This window comes from Scardinius erythrophthalmus, assembly GCF_964197995.2.
Source record: "Scardinius erythrophthalmus genome assembly, chromosome: 15".
Lineage (NCBI taxonomy): Eukaryota > Metazoa > Chordata > Actinopteri > Cypriniformes > Leuciscidae > Scardinius > Scardinius erythrophthalmus.
The window spans coordinates 28,372,444-28,396,902 of record NC_138235.1 but is presented as its reverse complement, the minus strand read 5'-3'; the positions used below and the strand labels follow the sequence as shown (position 1 = coordinate 28,396,902).

Below are 24,459 nucleotides of genomic sequence, written 5' to 3'. Positions count from 1 at the left end.
AGGGAAGTGCGGCACAAAGTGGCTTGTCCAAATAAACCGACAAGCCTCCCAGGCTGTGTGATAGTCAGAGCTGTCAGGAACGATTAGATGACAATGGAGCTCGCATTTAAAGAGATACTCAGACCACAGTCGGAGTCACATGACTGAGAAGAGTAGTAAGCGTTTAATCCACCAATGAGATTAGGCCTCCTTCAAAACCACAGTGGCACAGCAAACCAATAAAAACAATTAAGGTTTGCAGTTTTAATTTAGTGCATCCAAACCAATGGGAACATTTTAATTACCATAGCGACTAAAATTGCATAAAAAAAACGAGTTGTGTTTTGTTTTTCTTGCAAAATGGGTTGGAAGGGGTAGAAAATAAAAGCGTAGCAGAGTGATTTATGCTTGTTGACTCATATGGAGAATTGCTGTTACTCAACTGAAGCCACAGAATCTGAGAAATGCTTGTGTGCGAGAATAATCGTGCATTTCTAAAGGATCAGCCAGAATGTACAGGTTTTACTGCATTATTGCCCAAAGCATGTCTGCGGTACGACGGTGCCACCCAGCCCTGTTCTCAAACCTGCGTATAAATCAGTTGGGTTTGCGTAAAAACTCTCTTGACCCTGCCTAGGCAACAATAACCACCAAAACACAATGGAATGAACAAGTAGGGATCCGATCACATGCAAAAGTTCAAACAAGACTGACAGATCAGACTGGCTTTCAAAGGGAAGTTTCATATAGACACACCTTAAAGGGATTGTTCAACCCAAAATTACAGAATTTTTCACCCTCATGTCATTCCAAAACTTTGTTTCTTCTTTGGAACACAAAAGACAAAATGTTTTTGTCCATACAATGACAGTCAATGGGGTCCAAAAAAAAAAGAGCTATTTTTCTAAATATCTTCTTTTGTGTTCCACTGTGTATGGGTGAGTAAAATGATAACAGAATTTAAATTTTTTAGTGAACTTTCCTTTCAAAAACTAAGTCATGACTAGTAAACACACGTGAATTATTACAATGCAAAATGGCTTTGTTGCAGTATCGGATGCAATATGTGCTCAATACGTATGGCTCTACGGGAGTCTTTGCTGTGGCCGGAGGTGACCCGCACTGGCTTTATGGGGCATGAGGATCCAGACGTGCGTGTGTGTGTGAGAGAGTGTGAGTCCTGCTCCAGTGTCACAGCATGTCGTGTTGGAGCCCAGGGGCTGCGCTGGCCACTCACTGACAGACACACACCTGCTCTGACATTTCCTGCCGACCTTGACTGAGAAAAACACATGACAATACCGTTGAGTCCCACGGGACTGTCGTCACTCTCTCTTGCTCTCTTCCCAACTCCTTTAAAGGAATAGTTCACGCAAAAACTCAAATTCTGTCATCGTTTACTCACTTCTCATTTCATTCCAAACCTGTATGACTTACGTTCTTCTGTGGGACACAAAATGTCCTTTGTGGGACAAGTAGACTGAAATGTACATCTTTAAAATGTATTTATACAACTAGGACCAAATCATTGAGTCAGTGAGTCAGCTTTATAACCTAAAACAAATAATTCAGATTGAGAAAAAAACAAAAAACAAACATTTATTCACAAATCAGAAATTGTTACTTCGATATAAAGGTTTTAAAAGACAAACTCGTGTTTTTTTAACAGAGCACATTTTATCAAATCAAAATTCAGAGATTAGTTTCACAAATACACTACCAGTAAATCAGTAAGATTTTTGTTTTTTAAAGAAGTCTCTTATTTTCACTGCATTAATTTGATAAAAAATACAGTAAAAACAGTAATATTGTAAAATATATTATTACAGCTTAAAATAACTTTCTATTTTAATATATTTTAATTGTAATTTATTCCTGTGATGGCAAAGCTGAATTTTCAGCATCATTACTCCAGTTTTCAGTGTCACATGATCCTTCAGAAATCATTCTATGCTGATTTAGTGTTCAAGAAACATTTTTTTATTATCATCACACTTGAAAACAGTTGTGTTGATTAATATGTTTATGGATACAGTGATAATTTTTTACAGGATTCTTAGATGAATAGAAGGTTAAAATAGCAGAAATCTTTATAACATTATAAATGTCTTAGCTGTCACTTTTGATAAATTTTGTCCTTGCTGATTAATGCTGAAGAAAAATATTACTTTTTTTTTTTTTTTTTAAATCTTACTGAACCCAAACTTTTGAATGGTAGTGTATACATAAATATATTTGTTCAAATGTATGATTTTTCCCCCCAAAGCTTCAGCCCACATTCATTGTAACTGCATGGTGAAAATAGCCAGTACATTCTTCAAAATGTCTCCTTTTCTGATCCTAGCACGAAAGAAAATCATACAGTTGACAATTTTCAACAGCGACCTCATCTTCAGCTACGAGAAAATGCAGCAAAAATAGAGGAGCAAAGCAATGCATGTGATAAATAACAGGAAGGTCTCTGAAGTTGCTGACAGCTCTCACCTATTCCCCACCTCTTTCACAACCAGCTACTCTGCAGAAATGGCCACTGCTGTTTAACCAGGCAGCCCACCCAAAATGATGACATGTGCCACATTTAGCACCTATTCTGAGTGTTTAGGCCTGTCTGCCATTCTCTTGTTGTCACAACACTAAAAGCCCTCGGGCCACTGGTCCAGGTGTTTGACAAGGCTGCCAGCAGCTAACAGATACATGCGGGTTCCTGTTTCTCATCTGACTTCTAAGAAGTGTTAATAATAATACAGAATTATTGAAAATTGGGCTCCTGATGATATACAAAGAGGAAAAAAGGTGGTTTGTCTGGATGCATGCGAGTCCTCAGACGGACAGTAGTGCTTTTTTGATTGTATGCACACCTGACTCAGTCGGAACGCCAAAGAGAATTCATCAACAAAACAGCACTTACTAGAGCCCAGAGGCAACTGCGATTTTATATAAGCAAGTTCAAGCAGCGCCTTTGCCCTTTTGAGACCTATAAAACGCATAGTTAAAGGCCCTCGGAGGGGATTTACTCTGAGAGGAATGAGTACGAATCTATAATACAGTCTCCAGCAGCCCCTAGTGCTCACAAAAGGGGCAGCAACAGGTGTCTGCACACCCCCATATCAAATACACACATATATATAATAACTGCAATTGCTCTTTTGCATTGTTCTTAGTGCTTTAATTTTCTGTCTATACTTATTAACTTTTTTCCACAACTTCCTGTACGTTTACGGAGCTCACACACTCCATAAGACCTTTTACATGCCATACTGCAGCTCACTTGACTGATTCCTGATTGGCTTGTTAAAGCTGTAATCTACCAGCGCCACACAGAGAGAAACAAGAAGCCTATTAGCATCTTCTCTACATTATTTTTCATCAAACTGGTTAAAACTGACACGTATTAATTAATATCTATTACTCAGGTTTTTTTTTCTCCTTTTTTTCTTTTTTCTTTGAGGGGGCAAGATGTTAGGTTTGAAGGGGGTGGGCAATTAGTTGAACAAAATAATCAAAATAGTGTTTTTGAACGAGCGCTGATAAATGTCCTGCACCATCCCATCTCAGAGAGCGAAGTGCAATATATTCTTGCTGTCACGTTCTATTAAACAGCTATTACAGTCGTGATAGAACTATTAGTCACTTCATTATTAATAACATTAATGTATTTACATTTTAGTGTACATGCCAGTTTTCCAGCAATAATTTATGAAGTCGACTTCAAATATTTCATAATGTTCCTCCATCTGAGCCTTTTTGAGCTCATTATTGATTGTGAAAACAGACAGAATTTTTATGTTCTCTCTCTGCCGACCTCACTCACTCACTTAATGTATTGGCGAGGGGGCCTCTGCATTAAGAGACTGAAACAAAGTGCATTTACATCTGAAGCATAACTTCATAATTTACATTCCAACATTTATTAGAGGTGACAAATGAGTGTTTGGTCCACTCGCGCTTTTCCACAATACGGCACTTATTCAATCCGCATAAATTACGGCGAGGGATTGAGAGTGCTAGTGCAAATGATTCTATTACATTTATGCGGCGGTACACGCGTGTGCCCGCAGAGGTTATTCGAGGGGCGGGCGTCCCGTTTATGAACTAATCCATAAAGTGGCTACCTACAATAAGAATAAAAAGTATGGAATAATGTATAAAAGGCTGTGCCGGCATGCCAGCTTGTACGGGAATCCTGTTAGAGCCGAGCAAAGAAAACGAGAGTAGATTAGAGTAGAGTACACTAGAGAGAATTAGAGTAGTGAGAGCTGGAGTAAAGTAGACTAGACAAGATAAGAGTACACTGGACTGTAGAGTTAAGTGCACTGGAATAGACTACAATGAAGTAAAGCAGAAGACTGAATTAAACGATAGTACAGTGGACTAGATCTGACATTTTTTTGACTTGTTGATGACCCCCTTTGTGAGTGACCTACTCACTAGAAAAATAATGTTTTTTTCCCTGCATTTATATTGTGTGAGAAAGTACTAAATTATAAAGATAATAAATTAAATACAATTAAATAATTGCCACTGTATAAAGCAAATTGTTAAAATATTATCTGGAAAAATGCTTAAAAAAAAAAATAGTTTGAAAACCCCTGAACTACACTTTAGCAAGCAGAATGAAATATATTATCTACATTTTATTACATTTATTATAAAAATCTATAGAGTAATTTTTTTTATTAATATTTAATTTATATCACTTATACGGTTACATATCTAAATACACATTTTGTGTTTTTTTCTTTCACAAATTTTACATGGACCCCCTAACAGAAACTATGGTAACTTAGCAATGTTGCTATAATCCAGCAAGTTTACATATTGTATTTGTATACTGCTGTTCATTAACGTGCATTGTCTCTACTGCATAAACAAACAAACAAATAAACAGCACCACCTTAAAACCCCTGGAGTAGACTAAAGTACAGTACTGTAGAAAATAGTACACAAAAGTAAGACTAGACTCCAGTAGAGTAGAGTACAATGCAGTGAACTTGAAAGAATAGAGAAGGGTAGACTACCTTATTGCACACTAAAGTCTTTTTTTTGGATGGGAAGCAGAGGATCACATCAACTGCCACATCAAAGGGTCTTCCATAAACCTCTCTGTCCTATTGGTAAGAGATGTGTCCAACACGTGTCATTCAAATCAGGCAAAATTTGACCTATTGCGAAAGAATATGAACATTTGCCATAGTATTCAAAAGCAGATCATAGCAAACCCTGAGCTCCAAACACAACTCTGGCCCAAAGTCTCAGTCGTGATTAAACAGCCTTGCCTCTTCCCATGTTAATATTCCAGCACCGATAACCACTATAAGTCAGCGTGTAATGTTAAATAATTATAGAGAGGAGCATTTCAGCAGTGTAGTTACAAATGCACCATGGGAATCCCTCCATTTAAACAAATAACGGGCGCTGCAGGGGAGTTGGCAGATGAATTAACAGCTAATAACTTACTGCGTAGGCAGATAAAGAACAGTCCCAATGTGTCAATTACATCGCATTTTTCTCTGATTTCTAGACTTCCAAACATAATCGTGCACTTCAAAGAGGTACAACTAGAAAAAGTTGGCTTTCGCAGTGCACCGAGGAGATTTATTTTTATTTCTTTTCCCTTCTCCCTTATTCATTCGATCAAACGCTTCCAGAAATCAGAGGAACCGCTGTAAAAACTAGGCGTTTCCAGACGAAATGCTGGCTGCCGGTCGGTCCTCTCTCCTGACAGATCCTGGGAGTCAGAAACACAGGGCTTTAGTCCCACTCCTGTTCATTAAAATCACAGGGACAGGGCCTGCAAAGAGAAAGATGCTGACATATCAAAGGCTCTCTGTACCTGCATTACCATAGTCATTTACTTATTAAAGCAGAGATGTTTCCTGTCAATCAGGGGGCCATCATGTCTCCTCATTTGCAGCGGAAAAACTGGCATAATTGCTTCTTAGACTAATCAACACAACTTGGAGTAATTATGCCTTGAAAGTGACATTGGAGGGTGAGGGGGACGTGCGGGTGTGTGCGTTCAAGAGGGCTGACGGGGGAAGGCAGTCACTGATTCGACCTGATCGTCAGTCATATGGCGAGTCTCTCTCTTTCCATCACATGCTATACCTCTCTTCAACGCCTCTGCTCCACTTCATATCTGCCGCCAAGGAGAACCTTCACATCAAACGGAAGTAATTACAAAGCGCAACCCAAACTGGTGTCACAGATCTCCTTCCATGCTCTTTAAAAACACGGCTACGCTATAATTAAAATCCTGTCATATTTCCATCATCGTGTCAGGCCAACATATAATGACACAGTTCAGCAGGCAACAGCAAACCTAGAAATTACAGATCTGTACTTGCAGTTCAGTTGGCATTAATATATTTGCAGAGATTTTACAAATTACGGGGCAAGTATGAATTATATTTTATTGATTTCTGGGTAATCAAAGAGTTCAATTAAATCCTGCCTTCAAAGCGGTCGGCAAAATATGGACATCAGAAGGAAAGTGCTGAAAATACACTGCATTTCCATGCAGTGCGGCCAAACCTCATCAGGTCACTGAGCAATGTGAAAGGAGGATAGTGTAACGTTAAACTGTGTCATACAAAATTAATCTAGACACATGGGAAAGCAGCAGACGGGGAGAAATACGCACTGACAAACAGAGACGCACCTCATAAAAGAGGATTTAATTAAGGAACCTTGGAGAATTTAATGGTCTATAACCCACAATTTCCTAAATTCAAGACATTCTCAGTCATTTTGACAGGCCATAAAAGGACGTAAGATGAAGCAAGTGTATTTGGCTTGGAAAATCTTGGCTTTGAGAACAATATGACACAGATTGTAATGTTTAACAGGCTATGTCAACACAATTTCCTAACAAACATTCTCTCTGCGGTCAAACTGAAGGCAAACTTTAATTATCAGCTTATACAGGCAAACATGAAACCATCATGAAAGCTTGTGACTGATGAATGGCAAAGCCTTGTTCTGGTGAAGTGGACAAATCAGAAGAAAATGGACAAATAACCACTGATATGCTGGTGACTCAGGCAGTTTTAATTGATTTCCGTGAGCTGATAGCTTTGACTCACCTGACAAATCTAATGAATCTTCCCACATGAGCGCCAAACAAACAAAATGCTGGATGTCACAGGACATTAAGAAACTAGAGCTATTTGGAGACAAACGACAGAGACAAATGTAGCTCCTACAAGGATTTTAAAATTACATCTTGTGTATCAGACGTACAATATAGTATGCTCATGCTTCTGCTGTTGTCATCCTAGAGAAAACACCACAGTGATTATAATGGTGTCAAAACGGTTAACACAGAAATGCTAAATAAAATGTAAAAAGCCATATTTGTATGTATTTTTCTAAAATATTAACATATAAAAATAGAAATGTCATTTAAAAACTATAGGCCTAAAAAATATAGATATACTGTATATATAAATTTAACAAGTAGGCCTATAGTTGAAACCTTGAAATAAAGAGAAAGTTTTGGAAATGTAAACAAGCTGTACATTTGAATTCATGTATTATTTTTTTCAGTTCAAATATCATTTGCATTTTCCCAACTTGGTCTTTTCTTTTGGACCCCACTGTAATCAAAAGTTTTGGCAGTGAAATTAATTTTGTGTTTGCTGCTTCAGTATTTGTTTATTATTCTTTTCACATGTTTCTATGGTATACTGGAAATGAGTGATAAGCATTTAATTCATTTAAAGGATAGGCAACAACATTAAATATATACAAAGAGTCATTATTTACAGTGTTGACATCTTCTTCATAACCTCTGCAATTCACTCTGGATATCAGCTTCTGGTCCAAATCCTGACTGAGTCCAATCCATTACTTCTTTATTAGAGCTCGTAGTTGATCACAATTTGTGGACTTCTACTTGTCCACTCGCTTCTTGAGGACTGACCACAGGTTCTCTATGGGATTAAGATCCAGGAAGATGCCTAGCCATGAATCCAAAATTGTAATGTAATGAACTCAGAGCCACTTCATTATCACTCATGCCTTGTGACATAGTGCTCCATCATGCTGGAAAATGCACAGATCATCACAGAATTGCTCCTGGATCATTGGCAGAAGTTGCTCTTGCAGGATGTTTTGATACCATTCTTTATTCATGGGAGTGTTTTGGAGCAGAATTGTGAGAGAGTCCATACCCTTGGATGAAAAGCAACCCCAACATGGATGTTCTCAGGATGCGTCACTGTTGGCATGACACAGGACTCATGATAGCATTCACCTTTCCTTCTAGCCTGTTGGACACTCTATTGGCGGCCCGCGGGCCACATGCGGCCCGCCAATCATCTCCATGCGGCCCGACGGCACCAACCTCCCTCCTCCTCTTTTCGCTCCGATTGACCTGAGAAACGTTTTACGTGTGAATATTTCAGCAGTTATTATATGTGTCCCGAATTTATGTCGACTGAACCAGCGATAGGCTACCAATCATTCGTGAATGAATCATTCTTTTGGTTCGATTCTTTCTAAATGCGCTTGCATAACGGTCTAAAACTATTCGGATTCATTCGGACCGCTCCGTCACTGAATCATCTGAAGCGGTTTCTCGGTCAGTAGCCTACAGTTACAACAAATAGCGATGTTTTCAGTTGTTTCACTAGTTGTTTAAACACGGCCCAGCGCGGAGTTGCGTTTACTCCCGGTCCCGGACACACTAATATTAAACAGCGTTGCGACAACCAGTGGAAGCGTTTCAGTTCGACAGAAACATTTCTGTTACAAACCACAAATCACTCGATGATTTAATTAGTATTAAATCGGATGAAACAGCCTCAACATTCCCAACAAGACTGATGAGGAAAGCAGGAGAAACATTGTGGCATGAACGAAATTAGAAGACTTTAAATCCCCTAATCACCCTTACAAACATTTACCACATTTACTGTAGTAATTTACCATGGTTGGGCAGAAATGTGCAATATTTATATTGAATACTATGTAGTAATAAATAAATATAGTAAATATATACTATAATATTATATAGTATAATAGTAAATATAGTGATTTATATTGCATTAGATTTATTAGGTGGGTAGAGGAATATATATTTAATGCTTGTTATGAAATTATGTCAGTTTCTTTGTAAAGGTGCGTATAGTTTTTAACTTGTGTTTAGGCATTTTTTATACAGTGGGAGCCTGTGGTTAACAAGTCTCACTGTCAGAATATTTTCATTTAAGCATAACAATTATAAATAAAATAATTATTATTTCTCACCAACAGCTATAAGTTTGTATAAATAATTTATTTGTTCCAAGGAAAATAGTTGTACACAGCTGTAAATTATCAAGTTTTTATTTATTATGGTTTTATATATTTGCATACTGTTGGGTACCACATTTCCAAGTAAATACCACACTTCTTTAGGGTTACTTTAGCTTAGTTCCTCCTGAGGAACACGTACATCGACACCTCTGTGCAGAAGGGTGGAGTCCCAAAGATGCCAGGATGCGTCGAGCACACAGGAGTTGTCACCCAGCTGTTACGTGAGGCACGTGAAGGCAAAGGGGATCTGGCAGTCCTCTGGCTCGATCTCGCCAATGCCTACGGGTCAATCCCACATAGGCTGGTAGAAACCGCACTTGACCGACATTACGTTCCAGACAAGATCAAGAACCTCATACTGGATTATTACAATTCCTTCAGTTTGAGAGTCACCTCTGGAGCGGAAACATCTGCGTTTCATCGGCTTGAGAAGGGCATTATCACGGGATGCACTATTTCCGTGATATTGTTTGCCTTGGCAATGAATATGCTGGTTAAGTCAGCAGAGGTGGAGTGCAGAGGCCCACTCACCAAGTCAGGTATACAGCAGCCCCCCATCAGAGCATTTATGGACGATTTGACGGTGACAACAACATCGGTTCCGGGGTGCAGATGGATCCTCCAAGGGCTCGAGCGTCTCATTAACTGGGCCCGGATGGAATTTAAGCCAGCCAAGTCCAGGTCCCTGGTGGTGAAGAAAGGGAAGGTTACAGACCAGTTCCGCTTCTCACTAGGAGACATCCAGATACCATCTGTCGGAGAAAAGCCAGTCAAGAGTCTGGGCAAGATCTACGACTGCACCCTGAAGGACACCGCATCACTCCAGACAACCACCAACCAGTTGGGAATCTGGTTGACGGCTGTGGACAAGTCAGGTCTGCCAGGTAAATATAAAGCCTGGATTTACCAGCACGGCATCCTGCCCCGACTCCTCTGGCCACTGCTGGTCTATGACGTGCCAATAACCACCGTTGAATGCTTCGAGAGGAAAGTCAGCTGTTCCCTGTGGAAGTGGTTAGGCCTACCACGAAGCCTCAGCGATATCGCCTTGTACGGGACGAAGAACAAACTAAAACTGCCCTTCAGCAGTCTGAAGGAAGAGTTTATGGTAACCCGATCAAGAGAGGTGCTACTGTACAGAGACTCAAGTGACATCAAGGTCTCTTCGGCAGGCATAGAGGTCAGAACCGGCAGGAAGTGGAAGGCCCAAGAGGCAGTGGACCAGGCTGAGTCACGGCTGTGACACAGTGAGCTGGTGGGGGCAGTGGCATCTGGACGGGCAGGACTCGGGAGCAATCCAAGACCTCGCTTTAACAAGGCCCAGGGAAAGGAAAGGCGACAGCTGATCCAAGATGAGGTCCGAGCTGGGGTGGAAGAAGCCCGCTGCAGTAGGATAGTAGGGATGCGGCAGCAGGGGCCATGGACCCGATGGGAGCAGGTGGCAGACCGAAAGATATCGTGGACAGAATTGTGGAAGTCTGAGCCACACCGGATAAAATTCCTGGTTCAGTCTGTCTATGATGTCCTCCCCAGTCCATCCAATCTTTTCCGCTGGGGCCTGGCAGATACACCACTGTGCCCACTCTGCCAGAGAGGAGGTTCATTGGAGCACATCTTGAGCAGCTGCCCAAAAGCACTGGGAGATGGGCGCTACCGTTGGCGCCACGACCAAGTGCTGAGGGTCATTGCTGAGGTCATCAGTACTGGGATCACCTGCAGTAAACACCAGCAACCAGCAAGACAGAACATCGTCTTTGTTAAAGCCGGGGAGAAGCCACATCAGCGCTTGAAGGAATCAGGGGGGCTGCTCGCAATAGCAAAGGACTGGCAGCTGAAGGTCGACCTAGGGAGACAGCTCAAATTCCCAGGAAACATCGCGGTGACCACGCTCAGGCCAGACATTGTCCTGGTGTCAGAAAAAACAAGGCTAGTGGTCCTGCTGGAGTTGACTGTTCCCTGGGAAGACCGGATGGAGGAGGCATTTGAGAGGAAGAGGGCCAAGTACGAGGAGCTGGCAGGCGAATGCCGAAGCAGGGGGTGGAGGACCCGATACAATCCTATCGAGGTCGGGTGCAGAGGATTCGTCGGCCAGTCACTCATCAGGGCTCTCAAGATGCTTGGAGTGAAGGGACTGCACATCAGGAAAGCCACCAAGAATATCACGGATGCCGCTGAAAAGGCGTCAAGATGGCTGTGGATCAAGCGGGGTGATCCGTGGATTGGACAAGCTACTCAGACACAAGCCAGGGTCTGATCAACCCTGGCTGGGTCGCCTGGGCGAGGGTGTATGATGTTGTGAGACCCGAAACACCCAATGAACCCAGGATACATCACTGATGATGTGTCTGAGTTGCACCAGAGGTGTATTTCAAGAACTAGCTTATTTATTGAAACTGTTATGTTTCAATAAATAAGATAAACCCCCAAACCAACCCACCGGCCCACCTCAACTTTTCGATTTGATAATGCGGCCCTCGAATGAAACTAATTGAATAGCCCTGCTCTAGGATGTCCTGAAGCTTTCTTCACTGCAGGTGCCCTCTCTCCTTGAAGTTCTTGATGATCCGGTAAATGGTTCTTTCATTCTTAGTAGCAATTTCCTTGCATGTGAGGCGATTTTGATGCAAAGCTATGATGGCGGCATGTTTTTCTTTGGAGGTAACCATTGCTAAAGAACACAATGTTTAGAAGCACTTCTTCCCTCCATCAGTCTGCTCTTATAATCCAATCAGAATGATAGAGTTATTTCAACTGAAATTACTAGAAGCCAACTCATTTCCCATCTCCTGATGATTCGATTAGTGAAATCATTAGCTGGTCATTTTGTGCCAGGGCCAAAAAAACTGTGAAATTTGGGTTTTTGTAATAAAGTTTTAAAAAATTGACCAATGAAGCTTTTTGCAATATTTAAAATGCATCTGATCACTCATGCCCAATAATCTAGAAACATTGTGAATCAACACAACAACTGAAGCAGCAAACTTTGCAAAACAGAATTTATGGTCACTGCCAAAACCTTTGGCCATGACTTTACCATGGTATTTAGTGGTTAAACAGAGCGTAGTTGATCCGTGATCCTAAACACAGTTGGGTATGTCTTAAGTGAACGTAAACAGTTGAGAAAGAAATTGAATGTATATCATTATATTGGGTCAGTGCATTAGGTCTTAACGTGACAGCAGCCTATAAATACCTACTGTGACTGTTCACTTGCCTTTAATAATGTTTGAACTTTATTAGTTAAGCTAGTACTTTAGCTGTGGTATCGAAATATTTAAATGACTTTGACATGAGAAACATTAAAAAAGCAGCAATATTTGATATCTCAGCAAAGAAGTCCTTAATAGAATGTAAACGAAAACTGGAAAAAAAGAAGAAAATGAAATGAAAAGAAATGGCCTTTTCATGTGGGAAGATGTCTGGCCATAAATCTGCTGAATTTGGCCTCAGGGGGACCGGCTCCAGAAATCTGGTCCAATAGCACACAAGACCAAAACCACAATGTAAAGAAATCTGGGCGCCACTCGTCTTTATCTTCTCAGCCTTTTCAAAGAGAACCAGAAACAAATATATATGACCAACATAAAAAAAAACCTAACCATTTACAGTTATGGAAACTACTTTAAAAGAGGCTAAATAACACAATCACTCAGACTAGTGTCATAGAGGCAGGCCGAAAACAACTGAGGATTCGAGAGACGCCATTTCACGGTTCAAACGCAAAACTGGGATTTCTGGTTTGTGTCATCCCTCAGTCATTTAATGAGCATTTCACAGTAGTAAACAAACACATTCAGTAGGGGACTTTGCAGATGGAGTTGTGAAATTATACACCGTGGGGCTTGAAGAGGAGGCCAGGTCTCATCTATTCACCTCTAATCTGGTAAATTGAGTCAAAAAGGCTGACTGAAACAGGAGAATGAGTCGAGCCAAAAGCTGTAAACACATTTTCCGAAGCCCCTGATCTGCAGACTTCAAGCATGCACAATAAATCTGACGTGAAATCATAATTATAAAAGCAATTAGCTGACCCTGTGCCGCTCGCCCTTGGACGTGACAGTGAAAATTCACACAGAGCCCCTCCAAGGCGGCTGGGACAAGGTTGGTGGGGGCGGAAAAGTGCAACACAGCAACAATAAAACCGCAGGCCTTTCCTGTATCATTAACCACAAGCTCAAACAGCTCAGGACACGACAGTGTCAATTGCAACAACACAAAATAAACTTCCACATCTCACACAAACACATATTTTATCGGTAATTCCTCAACCTATTTATCCATCCATCTCCAAAATGCACATACTGTATGAACAGGATAATGGCTTACACCAAAACTGTGCAAGTGCAGGTGCTCAGCTGGGGTATCAACAAACAGCCTGGATTTGTCAGCTAAATTATGGTCCAACTAACAAGATATGTTTATTGTATTAAAGACCCCCTGTGGTGAAAATCAAGTTTTTAATGTCGTTTATATGTCTATGTGGTGTTTTTATTATGCTATAAGACAAACAATGTGCAAATTCATGTCAACACCATTGCTGAGTATTTTCTCCTTAAAACTGCAGTAAACCGTTCATAAAACGTAGTTTTAAATCGCCCTTATTCTCCAAGTCACAAATATGTTGTAACCTAACAAGCATAGTCATGTGTCCACGTATACTAAATGAAGCAAGGGTTTATAGTTACAGGCTATTTTAAGGCATGAAGAATTTTTTTGGCATGAAGAATTTTTTTTGTGAGTGAGCGCTGTGTGATCAGGCGCTGCCATTCTCTTCTCAGGCGCTGGTGTTCTCAGCGTCACCAGTCAAAATAAAAGTCCCGCTTCCAACACATCAGCCAATCAGAAAAACTTATCAGCCGATGCCGATATTTTAAAAATGGCAAATATCGGCCGATATATCGGTTGACCACTTATTATTTGTAGCATGCTTTCCATCTAATGCATTGCTTTGTTACATATGCCGGTGTGATGTGTATCAATCTTCAAGCAGAAGGAACTGGATGAAATATTCTGAATGATACCAGAGGAGGACTGGTCCCCCAACTGAGCTTAGTTTCTCCTAAGGTTTTTTCCACCAATTCTGTCACTGATGTAGTCAGGGTTCCTTCCCACTGTATACTGTATACACTCACTGTATACACTTAATATTCAGCAGTATTATTGATTTGACTGTACTGAGGCTATTGGATAAGAACTGAACTGAGCTGGACGATGACATCACGGTTTTCTACAGAGCTGCTTTATAATTTAATTGAACTCATTTCATATTTGATGATCTTTATACAGTTATTGAATGAAACCGAATCAACACTTAACTGACCTCAGCTGTACAATGACACTAGTGTTCCTTTTAGAGCTGCTTTACAGCAGAATTAATCTCTGTTTGCATCATTGAATCATTATTTTTCAGTTTATCCCTCATTATTTTTCAGTTTATCCCTGTGAAGTTGCTTTGAAACAATCTCTATCGTATAAAGCGCTTTATAAAGGTGCCTTGACTACTTTTGATATGAAACAGTCTTGGCTTTCAAATTCTGTCAATTTTATAATGAAATTCAAAGAATAAATGCCGCTTTGGCCGCTCTGGAAAATATGTTCTACCAATGTGTGCTGCTTCAATCAACCTAGCCAGATCCTCAAAGCAATCTCTCAGGAATGAGAGACCCCTCATTGGCCCGCTCATCGGCACCTAGTGACCATCATCCCCAACAATCATGAAATATCTCCGTGGCCTGTGCCCCCATACCAACCATAACTCTCCTTTACTGCAGACAGCTCCAATAAAGGATTACAATTACAATTAAAGTAATGAGCAAAGGGGGGGAAAAAGGGAAAAGTCCAAGGATGGATCCCCAGGCAAATTAAATTGCAGCACAGTTTGAAAGTGAGCACAGAGTAAGTCTTTTGGGTTATTACTGGCTAACCACCCCTCATTCCCTCAATAATTAACTTTCAAGTTTCATAATAAGGAACTGCAGAATTGAAACAAAAGTGAAATGCTGTCCCAAAATGTCAACAGCGGCCCATGAACCATGAATATAAATGAGTGCTCCTGATAGTCACTGATACTTTCTGCTATTGGTGTTCTTTTACACGAATCCCTGCGAGGTGGAAGCTCATTCTCAAAACCAACATTTGAGCAACAGATGTCTCCATGCCTAGGGCAAGCAAGGTGTACGATATAAAGAAAATAATGGTATAATTAAAACAGAGCGCCAAGTCTACACAATGGTCAATGCCACAGGCTATAATGTCAACATTGGCATCTCGTCAGGCAGACCCCAATTCCTCAGCTTTGGGTGTGCTGTGTCTTTTTTCCAGCGTGGTTGTGACAGCAGAGGGGCTCCGGAAATTCAGAGACTGCCGAGCCAAAACAGATCACTTCAAAGCGCCTTATTTAACGCTTGCTAAATTTTTCATCACAGTTGCTTAATATCCTGGGGAAGGGGAGCTTTTGAAGTTGCGGCGAGACCGGGATGTTCTTCTAACAACTTTCCTTTTTTTTCCTCCCCCCTCCTTTCACCTCCTCCCTCTGCTCCTGCATCCCTCGCTCTTTCCACAGGAGGCCAGTGATATTTGGGGCGCACAGTGGAGCCCCAGCGGGCAGAGAAGGGATGGGAGAGCATCCCATGGAGCCGGCAGTTACCATGCCAACACGCTGAGCGTTACAGTCACAGGCGGTAGATCGCAGAAGGGTACCGCAAAACACCACTGGAGGGAAAGATATTTAACCTTTCACACACCTTTGAGGCAGAAAGCCCACCACAGAAGACTAAAAGGCAAACAAGAGAGCTGACAAACATGGATTCTGTGAGTCAAACAGCACTGGTTCTCTGACAGCCTGAGGTGATATTTAACTTCACCAATCACGAATATGGTTAAATATTTTACTGCTACATTCTTAAATTCAGATATGTTATTCAGTTGGGAATTTATAGGCATTCTATGATGTAATAAATGCAACGGCTGATTTGCCTATACTTTCAGGTATAGACTGAAGACAGAGAATGGGGGAAAAGACAAAGGAAAGGGAACATGAAAAGAAAGGAAAAGAGAAAAGAGAAAAAGAAAAGATGAAGGAAATGACAGGGAAAAGGAGTGCGGAATGGAAAGGCAAAACGGAAGGGGGAAACAAAAAGTAAAAGGTAAAGAAAATTAGAGAAAAGTAAGAGGAAAATGTAGAGGAAAAGAAAAAAATGGAAAAGGCAAAGAACAGAACATAAGAAAAGAGAAAAGAGAGAAAAGGCAAATGTAAAGGGAAAAATGAGAGAAAAAGAAAGAGAAATTAAAAGGGAAAAGAAAGTGCAAAGGCAAAGAACAGAGAGTAAAAAAAGGGAAAGGAGAGGAAGGGGAAATGTAAAGGGAAAAAAGAGAAATAGAAAGAGAAATTAAAAGGGAAAAAAGGAAAGAGCAGAATTTAAAGAAAAGGAAAAAGAGAGAAAGGGGAAATGTAAAAGGAAAAAGGAAAAGAAAAGGCAGAAGGAACTTAAAGTGTAAAAGGCATGTAAAGGAACACAAGGGTAAGGGGAAAGGAAATTAAAAAAGAAAAGACTAGAAAATGACACTGAAAGGGAAATAAAGGTCAATTTAAAGGGAATGAAAGTAAAAATGTAAATGTAAAAAAGTACAAATTTAAAGACAACAACACAAAGGAAAAGAACAGAAATAAGAGTAAAGGGAAGAAAATGAAAAGGAAAGTTAAATGAAAAAGAAAACTTGGAAAAAAGGAAAGGACCAAAAAGGAAAAGAAAAAGAACAGAAATGAAAGGAAATGAGAGGAAAGAAAAGTGGGCGGTTAAAAAAAAGAATAAATGAATTACTGTGCAGTGTGTGTAGTGTGTGGTAGCGGGACAGGCCAGGAAGCACAACCCCTGGAGGCAAGAGCTCAAGCCTGAGCGCGACTGGTACTGGGTTTGAGTGACAGCGCAGGTCCAAACCTGTTCTGGCTCAGACTCCAGCCAGAGTCGCCTGCCACCGAGGAGCGAGGGCCGCCCATCCGGCGAGGTGAGTCAGAACCTGTTAACATGACTGGTGTCCCCAGCCTGACACCCCGGCACTCGCGCCCAGAGCCTCCCTCCAGCCCTGCCACTACTCCCCTTCCGCTCATCCACATCAAATCCTTTCAGACACAGATTTCAATTATTCACCCCATCCAAATAATGCCTTGTGACATGAATTATCCAGAGCTGTAATAATCCACTTAACTGGGAAAGAGCAGCTCATCAAAAAGAGAAAAGCAGAGGAAAAAAAGGGGGACTTGTCAAGCAGTTAGAAAGCCAAGAAGCCTTAATAATCGGCATTTTTCCCCGCTGTTAAGGACAGTGCTTTGAGCATGGCTAGATATCATTCATAGCAGAAAATCACATCACACAAAACCGAACAATACACAGCCTAATTGTCCAATGATAGTACATGTTCCATAGATAATCCAAGAACTTCCTAGTTTAAGAGCAATAAAAGAAAGAGAGCAGTTCCGCTGCTGAGAAGCACACTATGGGGATTGGTGAGGATTACTCACATTCACAAAACTACCTACTAGTAAGTCATCTACGAATTAATGCTCAAATGTTTTGGGGAAGGTTACTTTTTAAAGTAAAGCATTACAATATTGTGTTCCTCCCCCAAAACGTAACTAATTGTGGTACTTAGTTACTTTTAATGAAATGAATGCGTTAAGTTACTTTGATGTTACTTTTTCTCACCTGTGCTGGGCTTTCTCGTTCGTATTTAAATACATTTTTGGCATACGTAAAGGCCCTTTGACATCAAAAGTGACGGCTGCTGATTGCAGAAGAATAGGATACAGGATAAGTTCAACACACTTCAGCAATAAAAACAAAACAAAATGAAAAACAGATTTGATGTTTATCTAAAATCATTTTTGCTTATTAGTATGGTTGAATTGGATCATTGAAGGTCAGCAGCAACTGTGACTCACGATTTCTCTCAACATGGGGACAAGAGACGAGTCGGTCAATAAATGGGAAAACAAAATACACTTATTTGAAAAAGTAAATCAGATATTTTGTTTTTAAACTACTGCGTTACTTTAACAGTTACTCAAAGTAATCTGAAGTAAACCTCCAACACTGATTACAGTCAATGACATCTTTGACATGCTGAGAATGACATTTTATCAAAAAAAAAAATCATGATCATACACTACCGTTCAAATATTTGGGGTCGGTAAGTTTCTTTTAAGAAACTTTTATTATTATGATCAATGTTAAAAACAGTTGTGCTGCTGTGATACATTATATATAATTCTTTGATGAATAGAAAGTTAAAAAAGAAGTAGAAATCTTCAAATAAATTAATTTTTCTGTCACTTTTGATCAATTTAAGGTGTCCTTGCTGAATAAAAGCATTTTCAAACTCCAATAAGACTAATTAAAGAGGTAAAATCTCTGTAAAATACAGCCTCAACTGGGTTAATCCTTCTATAACACAAAACAAATTTGATAAAAGACACCAACGACCAAGAAATATCGGCCTTGAATGTGGCTTGTCCAATCATGTTCAGAGCAGGAACTATACATTCTTATAATTAACCAATTAAACAGCAGGCAAGACAAAACAAAAAAAAGCAGTACAAAATATAATTTTCGCTAACATTTCTGCATTTTAGACATATGGTAATAATAATAATGTAATGTAAAACATTTCTATAAAAAAACATTTTCAACAAAACTATATAGAGAATAATGAGTGCAGGTAAGCAGGACTTCTGAAACTCACCAGCGCTTCTCTTGGAGCCGTGTCTTCTCTGGCTGGAGCAGCATTCTGAAAGAAACAAGCCTTGTGTTACAGCGCCATCTAGTGGGAGAATTTATGACTACATGTGATTCTAGGACAGTACACCTCTAACAGGAGGAAAAAAACATTCAGTGCAGCCATCTTTCATACTGTCAACAAGATAAAAGGCCTTTAAATGATAACACTATAATCATGAAAAACCCCTCACCAGAAATGTACAGTAATGTTCAAAAGTTTGGGGTCAGTAAGATTTTGCGTATTTAAAAAGAAGGAAATATTACATTTATTCAGCATTAAATTGATCAAAAGTGATAGTAACATATATAATGTTACAAAAGACGTCTACTTCAAATAAATGCTGATCTTTTGAAATTTCTATTCATCAAAAAAAAATCCTGAAAAAAATTTATCTATCATGATTTCCATAAAAACAAATATGACCACTGACAATGTGTTCAATTGACCAATTTACTCATGGAGCCGCATTAAGATCTCCATGTCTCTGGGATTGTACAATATGAGGCCTTTAAAATGAAGATACCAAATTAAAAGTTTGATAAGAACCAGAATTTAAAATGTAAGATATCTTTAATACTTATTGAGTTACAGGCATGCAAACTTGAGGCTTTTTTCCATTTTTGAACTGTCTCCGTTGGCATAATGCAAGAAAGATTGCTAAAGTGAACAGATTTAACTAATAGACCTACCAATTTCTGTGTAAAAATAAAATGATGCTGCCATCTCTCTAAAGTTATTTTTAGCCCACCATAATTCCAGCTCCAAATCTCAGGTAAAAATTGTCATTTTGACCCCCTCTACAAAATAGTAGATTACTCAATAAATATGCATCCATAACATCTAATATGTGGCTTTCTTCTTCATTTATGTATTTCTTTTACCATACAAAAAATGATCAAAATCAACATTTTTAGGCGGGGACCTCTGGTTGAGTTGACACGGAAGGACCCAGCTTTGCCAGCACAGGAATAAATTACATTTTAAATATATTTTTTTATCAAATTAATGCAGCTTTTTGGTTAGCAAAAGAGACTTCTTTCAAAATAATTTTTAAAAAAGGGTGAGTAAAAGGGCAGAAATTATAGGATACAGATAGGATCTAGCCTACCCATCATAAATCTGAGAAGAATAATGCATATTGTCCTTAAGATGTCCCTTCATTAAAACTTAATGATGCTTCTCTCTGTTAGCCAGCAAGAGGTGAAACTCAAGTTTCACTAACCCTAATGTCTATATATTGCCATTCATAGGCGCCGATTTATGTTTTCCTCCGTGGGTGCTCATGGGTGCAAGCCCTTTAAAAAAAAAAAAAAAAAGTAGTCAAAAAATGTTTGCATTTCAGAACCTTAGGAAATGGACAGCGGCCGACACGAACACACACACACCTATTTAGCCTACTTGATAATACAGCCGTAAAGTACGGTAATCTTTCAAGGACAGCGCCACTTCTCACAAATACAGACAGGATTGGAGATGGAAAGTTTAACTGACACGTAACCGCGATCAGCTTCGTGTGAAAATTACAAAATGTAACAGTGTTAAATCTGACAAATACTGTTCGATAGAACTGCTTGGTTTGTTACTACAGAAACAGTTATCTGCGTGCTTCCTCAGCGATGAAGTTCTACATTTGTGGCTATCCAACACGAAAATGCATGCAGCAAAGCCTTTCCCAACATTGTTTTCTTCAGTTTTGTCGACAACTTTACCATCTCCACTAGCTATTCTTTTCTTCAACTCCTCAGACAGCATCCATCTCGATGACTGCAAGCAGATCGCGCGCGCGGTTATGATGACTTTTTAAAAGTGAAAGTAGGTATAGAGACTCCTGAGAGGGCGTGGGCACAAATAAACTGATGTGGATTTTAAATTATTTTATTTACTTGAAATACAGGCAGATGTGTTCCTAAAAATGTGCATATATGTTTACGTCTGTACGTGATTGTTTTAAACCCGTGTTTAGACCTGTGTCCGACCCGCACCCGTTTGAGCAAAATTTTTGTTGACTCACCATTGCGGTTAATTCTTCAGGAGGATATACTGACTATGGGAGCAACGCGTCTCTGCGTACAAAGCGGGGTCACTAAATAGGCGTTTTCATCCGAGAAACACTTCACATAGCACCAACTGCAATGTTTAATGGCAGTCTGGCACACGTGGGTGCTCGGTATTTTCCGTGGGTGCTCAGTATTTTCCGTGGGTGCTCGAGCCCCGGAGCACCCACGGTATCGGCGCCTATGCTGCCATTCAGTTCTTGACAGACTATAGAGTTTACTGCATTACTGATTGCCATTAGACGCCTTTATCAACATCTGCAATTGAGCCAGGCCTGGCACTTTCTTTGTAGCAATCACAGTTTTATTTCTGATCAGTGGATGATACCATTGGTTAAATCATAGACTGTAAAAAAATATGGACGTAGTGTCCGTGACGTCACCCGTAGGTTTCTGAAGAGCATTTTTGAAGCCTAAAGTGGGCGGAGCCGGCCGTCGCCATCTTGGCCTTGCGTCACTCCCGGATAACAGAAAATGGACAAACAGGCGGGGCGTGAGTGGAGCTGAGGAGCGGAGCCTGGCCTGGCTATCTGAAATCACCTAGCTCGACGTGATCGAGTTAGCTGATGATGTAAAGCCAATTAAACGTTCATATTTTTGCCCTTCGAAATATTATAATAGTTAAAAGACATGGCTACAAGTGAGACTGTGTATTACTTCGAGAGTGTTTGTGTACGACAGTGATTTATGTGCATACATGTCCGTCACTCTTTCATGGTCCGTCAGCGCGGCATTGCTCAAGTTCGTAGAGAGCTTATTCAGTCCATTTTAAATTCTGATGTTGGCCGTCTCTCAAATGGGTTATGGTTTAACCGTTAAACCATAGATATATTGCCTTTGAAGTGCAAGTAAATGCGCTAGAAAATCCGCGCTCATTCACGGACGGAGAAAGCGCCGACGCCTGCATGATTTCATCTGACGGTACATAAGCATATTATAATCCATCTGTTCCATGGGAGCAGAACGAACGAGCATTTATTGACGTTTTAAATTTGAAAACCCCAAAAAGCAACGAAATTGTCAGACATCCATTAGTGCATGTTCACAGAGGAAAACAACTGAAATACAGCGCTGGTTTTTCTCTCGAACGCAGGGTTCTCAAGTCTCACGCATTGGCCGTGAGACACACGCAATTCAACCAGTTCACACGCTCACACGCCACACCGTGTATTTCTCACGCTGAAAAGGCAATGCCAACCAAGTTGTCCTGCAAGCTTTTTATATAACGTTGTATATGAGGCGCGGGCACACAAAGTGAAGTTTCCTGCCGCCAGCACGTATCTCGGCCAGATTGCGTTCGTTAATAGGCGCGCGAACACACGGAAGTTGACGGAACATTCTCGGCCACCGTACGTTCGTTACTAGATAACCAACAACATCGCGCGAACACGGCGAACACACGTCGTGAATGATGGAGAAAGTAAGTTGGAAGAAAGCTCGTCTAACATTTTTAGGCTAGAACATTTCATATATAGCCCATCGTATACATTATTAGTGATGCAGTCAAAAACTCTACAACTACTCTGCAACCAGGCCAGAAGCTTTGGCTCAGTTTGGCTAGCTTACGTTATCTGAAACTAAGGGAAATGTTAGTGGGTATGGGAAGGAATGAAAATGTATTTCTTTATTTTATTTTAAATAAATTTAAATTATTTATTTTATTTTAAATTATATATTATACTGTATTAATAGTCTTTCTAGTTACATTAATGCTATGTATTAAAGCAGAGTGCTCTAATATTTTATATCCTGTCAAAACATATTAATTGCCATTTGTATTTTTCCAACACTTACAACACAAAACACATTTCATAAGCTGGAGTGTGTACTCCAGTGTGCACACACACACACACACACACACACACACACACACACACACACACACACACACACACACACACACACACACACACACACACACACACACACACACACACACACACAACATAATACTCTATTTGTTCTCAATGTCCCACCACACAAATCATTATACCATTTTAACTAGACACTGTTCAAACTATATGCAGCAATTTGTTATATTTTTGTAATTTGCGTAACTTATTTGTAATTTTGATATTATAAATATAACATTAAAGAGTAGGCTATATTTGATGTGATGAATTTCTCTGTCATTTATCAGATTTACCAATTGTTATATTTTCAATTTGTCCTGGTTAATTATGAACAATGGGTAAAATTGGGGGGCGGGGTCAGGTGGGGGCGGGGCTCCATTAGGGCTCCTCCCCTAACCGCATGTGATCTCACTCCAAGCTTTTGATAAAACTTGAGAACCCTGCGAACGATAACGACGGAATCCAAAGACGTGAGCTTTGTAACGTTACCCAAGTATTAAAATTGTATGAAATGATAATCCCGAAAAAAAGCACAAAAACTGCAGAGATTTCAAGTTCAGCAGCTAACATTGCTGAGGTGAAGTGACGGCTAGCAACAGCAGACAAACGGCTAGCACTGACAGCGGCAATCCATCTGTCACTCAAGTGGCTTGGCCACACCCTTAAATTTAAATATTAATCAACTAAACGGACGAGTTATAAAATAATTCACCCCCCTCACAGTTGTTATGAAGGGCAAAATTAGCTGTATAGACCAAATCCACATACAGACACCAGGCTTTAAACATGTTTTTTTCTGCTGTAAAGTTGGTCATTTTAACATGGGGGAGATACAGATTTGACTCACTTCTGACAACAGCCTCAAGCGGCCAGTCAACGAATTACAGTTTAACTCACTTCCGTGTTGGTTTCAAGAGAGAGACGGGGAGGTTGCCGCTTGGGTTAAATCCACTTTAGAGCACTAAGTAAGCCTGCAAAGTTCAAATTAGGATATTTAATTTAATAATTAATTAGCCATTCAGTTGACTCTTTTAAGCAAAACGTATTAGTCTCCCTAAAGCAATTTTGGGTTAGGTATACTGTATTAGGCTCAAGGACACAATAGTAACAGTTTTAACAGTTCAAAATTTTGAGGTCAGTAAGATTATTAATGTTTTTGAGAGAAGATGAATTTGTACCACTATGAAATATTATTACAATTTAAAAGGACTGTTTTCTAGTTTGAATATATTTCACTTTTTTTGATCCTTCAGAATTCTTTCTTTCTTCTTTCTTTCTTTATTTATAAAGCACATTTAAAAACAACCATGGGTTGACCAAAGTGCTGTACATAAAATAAATTAAACATTTAATACATTTACAAAGGGATAAAATACAACTACATAACATATTTTAGACTAACAACATTTGTTCAAGGAAATAGGATCGAAGCATAGATTTTAAAAACAAAAAGAGATGGTGTTCGGATGGCTACAGGGACCAAAAAATGTTGGACCAGA

General features: G+C 39.9%; 1 protein-coding gene across 1 annotated transcript in view; it reads right to left on the bottom strand.

Annotated features, from left to right (window-relative positions):
- Positions 1-24,459, bottom strand: part of pex14 (peroxisomal biogenesis factor 14) — a 78,063-nt gene that overhangs the window by 47,295 nt on the left and 6,309 nt on the right. The window contains exon 2 of the mRNA XM_081387209.1: positions 19,018-19,062. Coding sequence (XP_081243335.1) covers positions 19,018-19,062 — 45 coding nt within the window. The remainder of the gene's footprint in view (positions 1-19,017; positions 19,063-24,459) is intronic.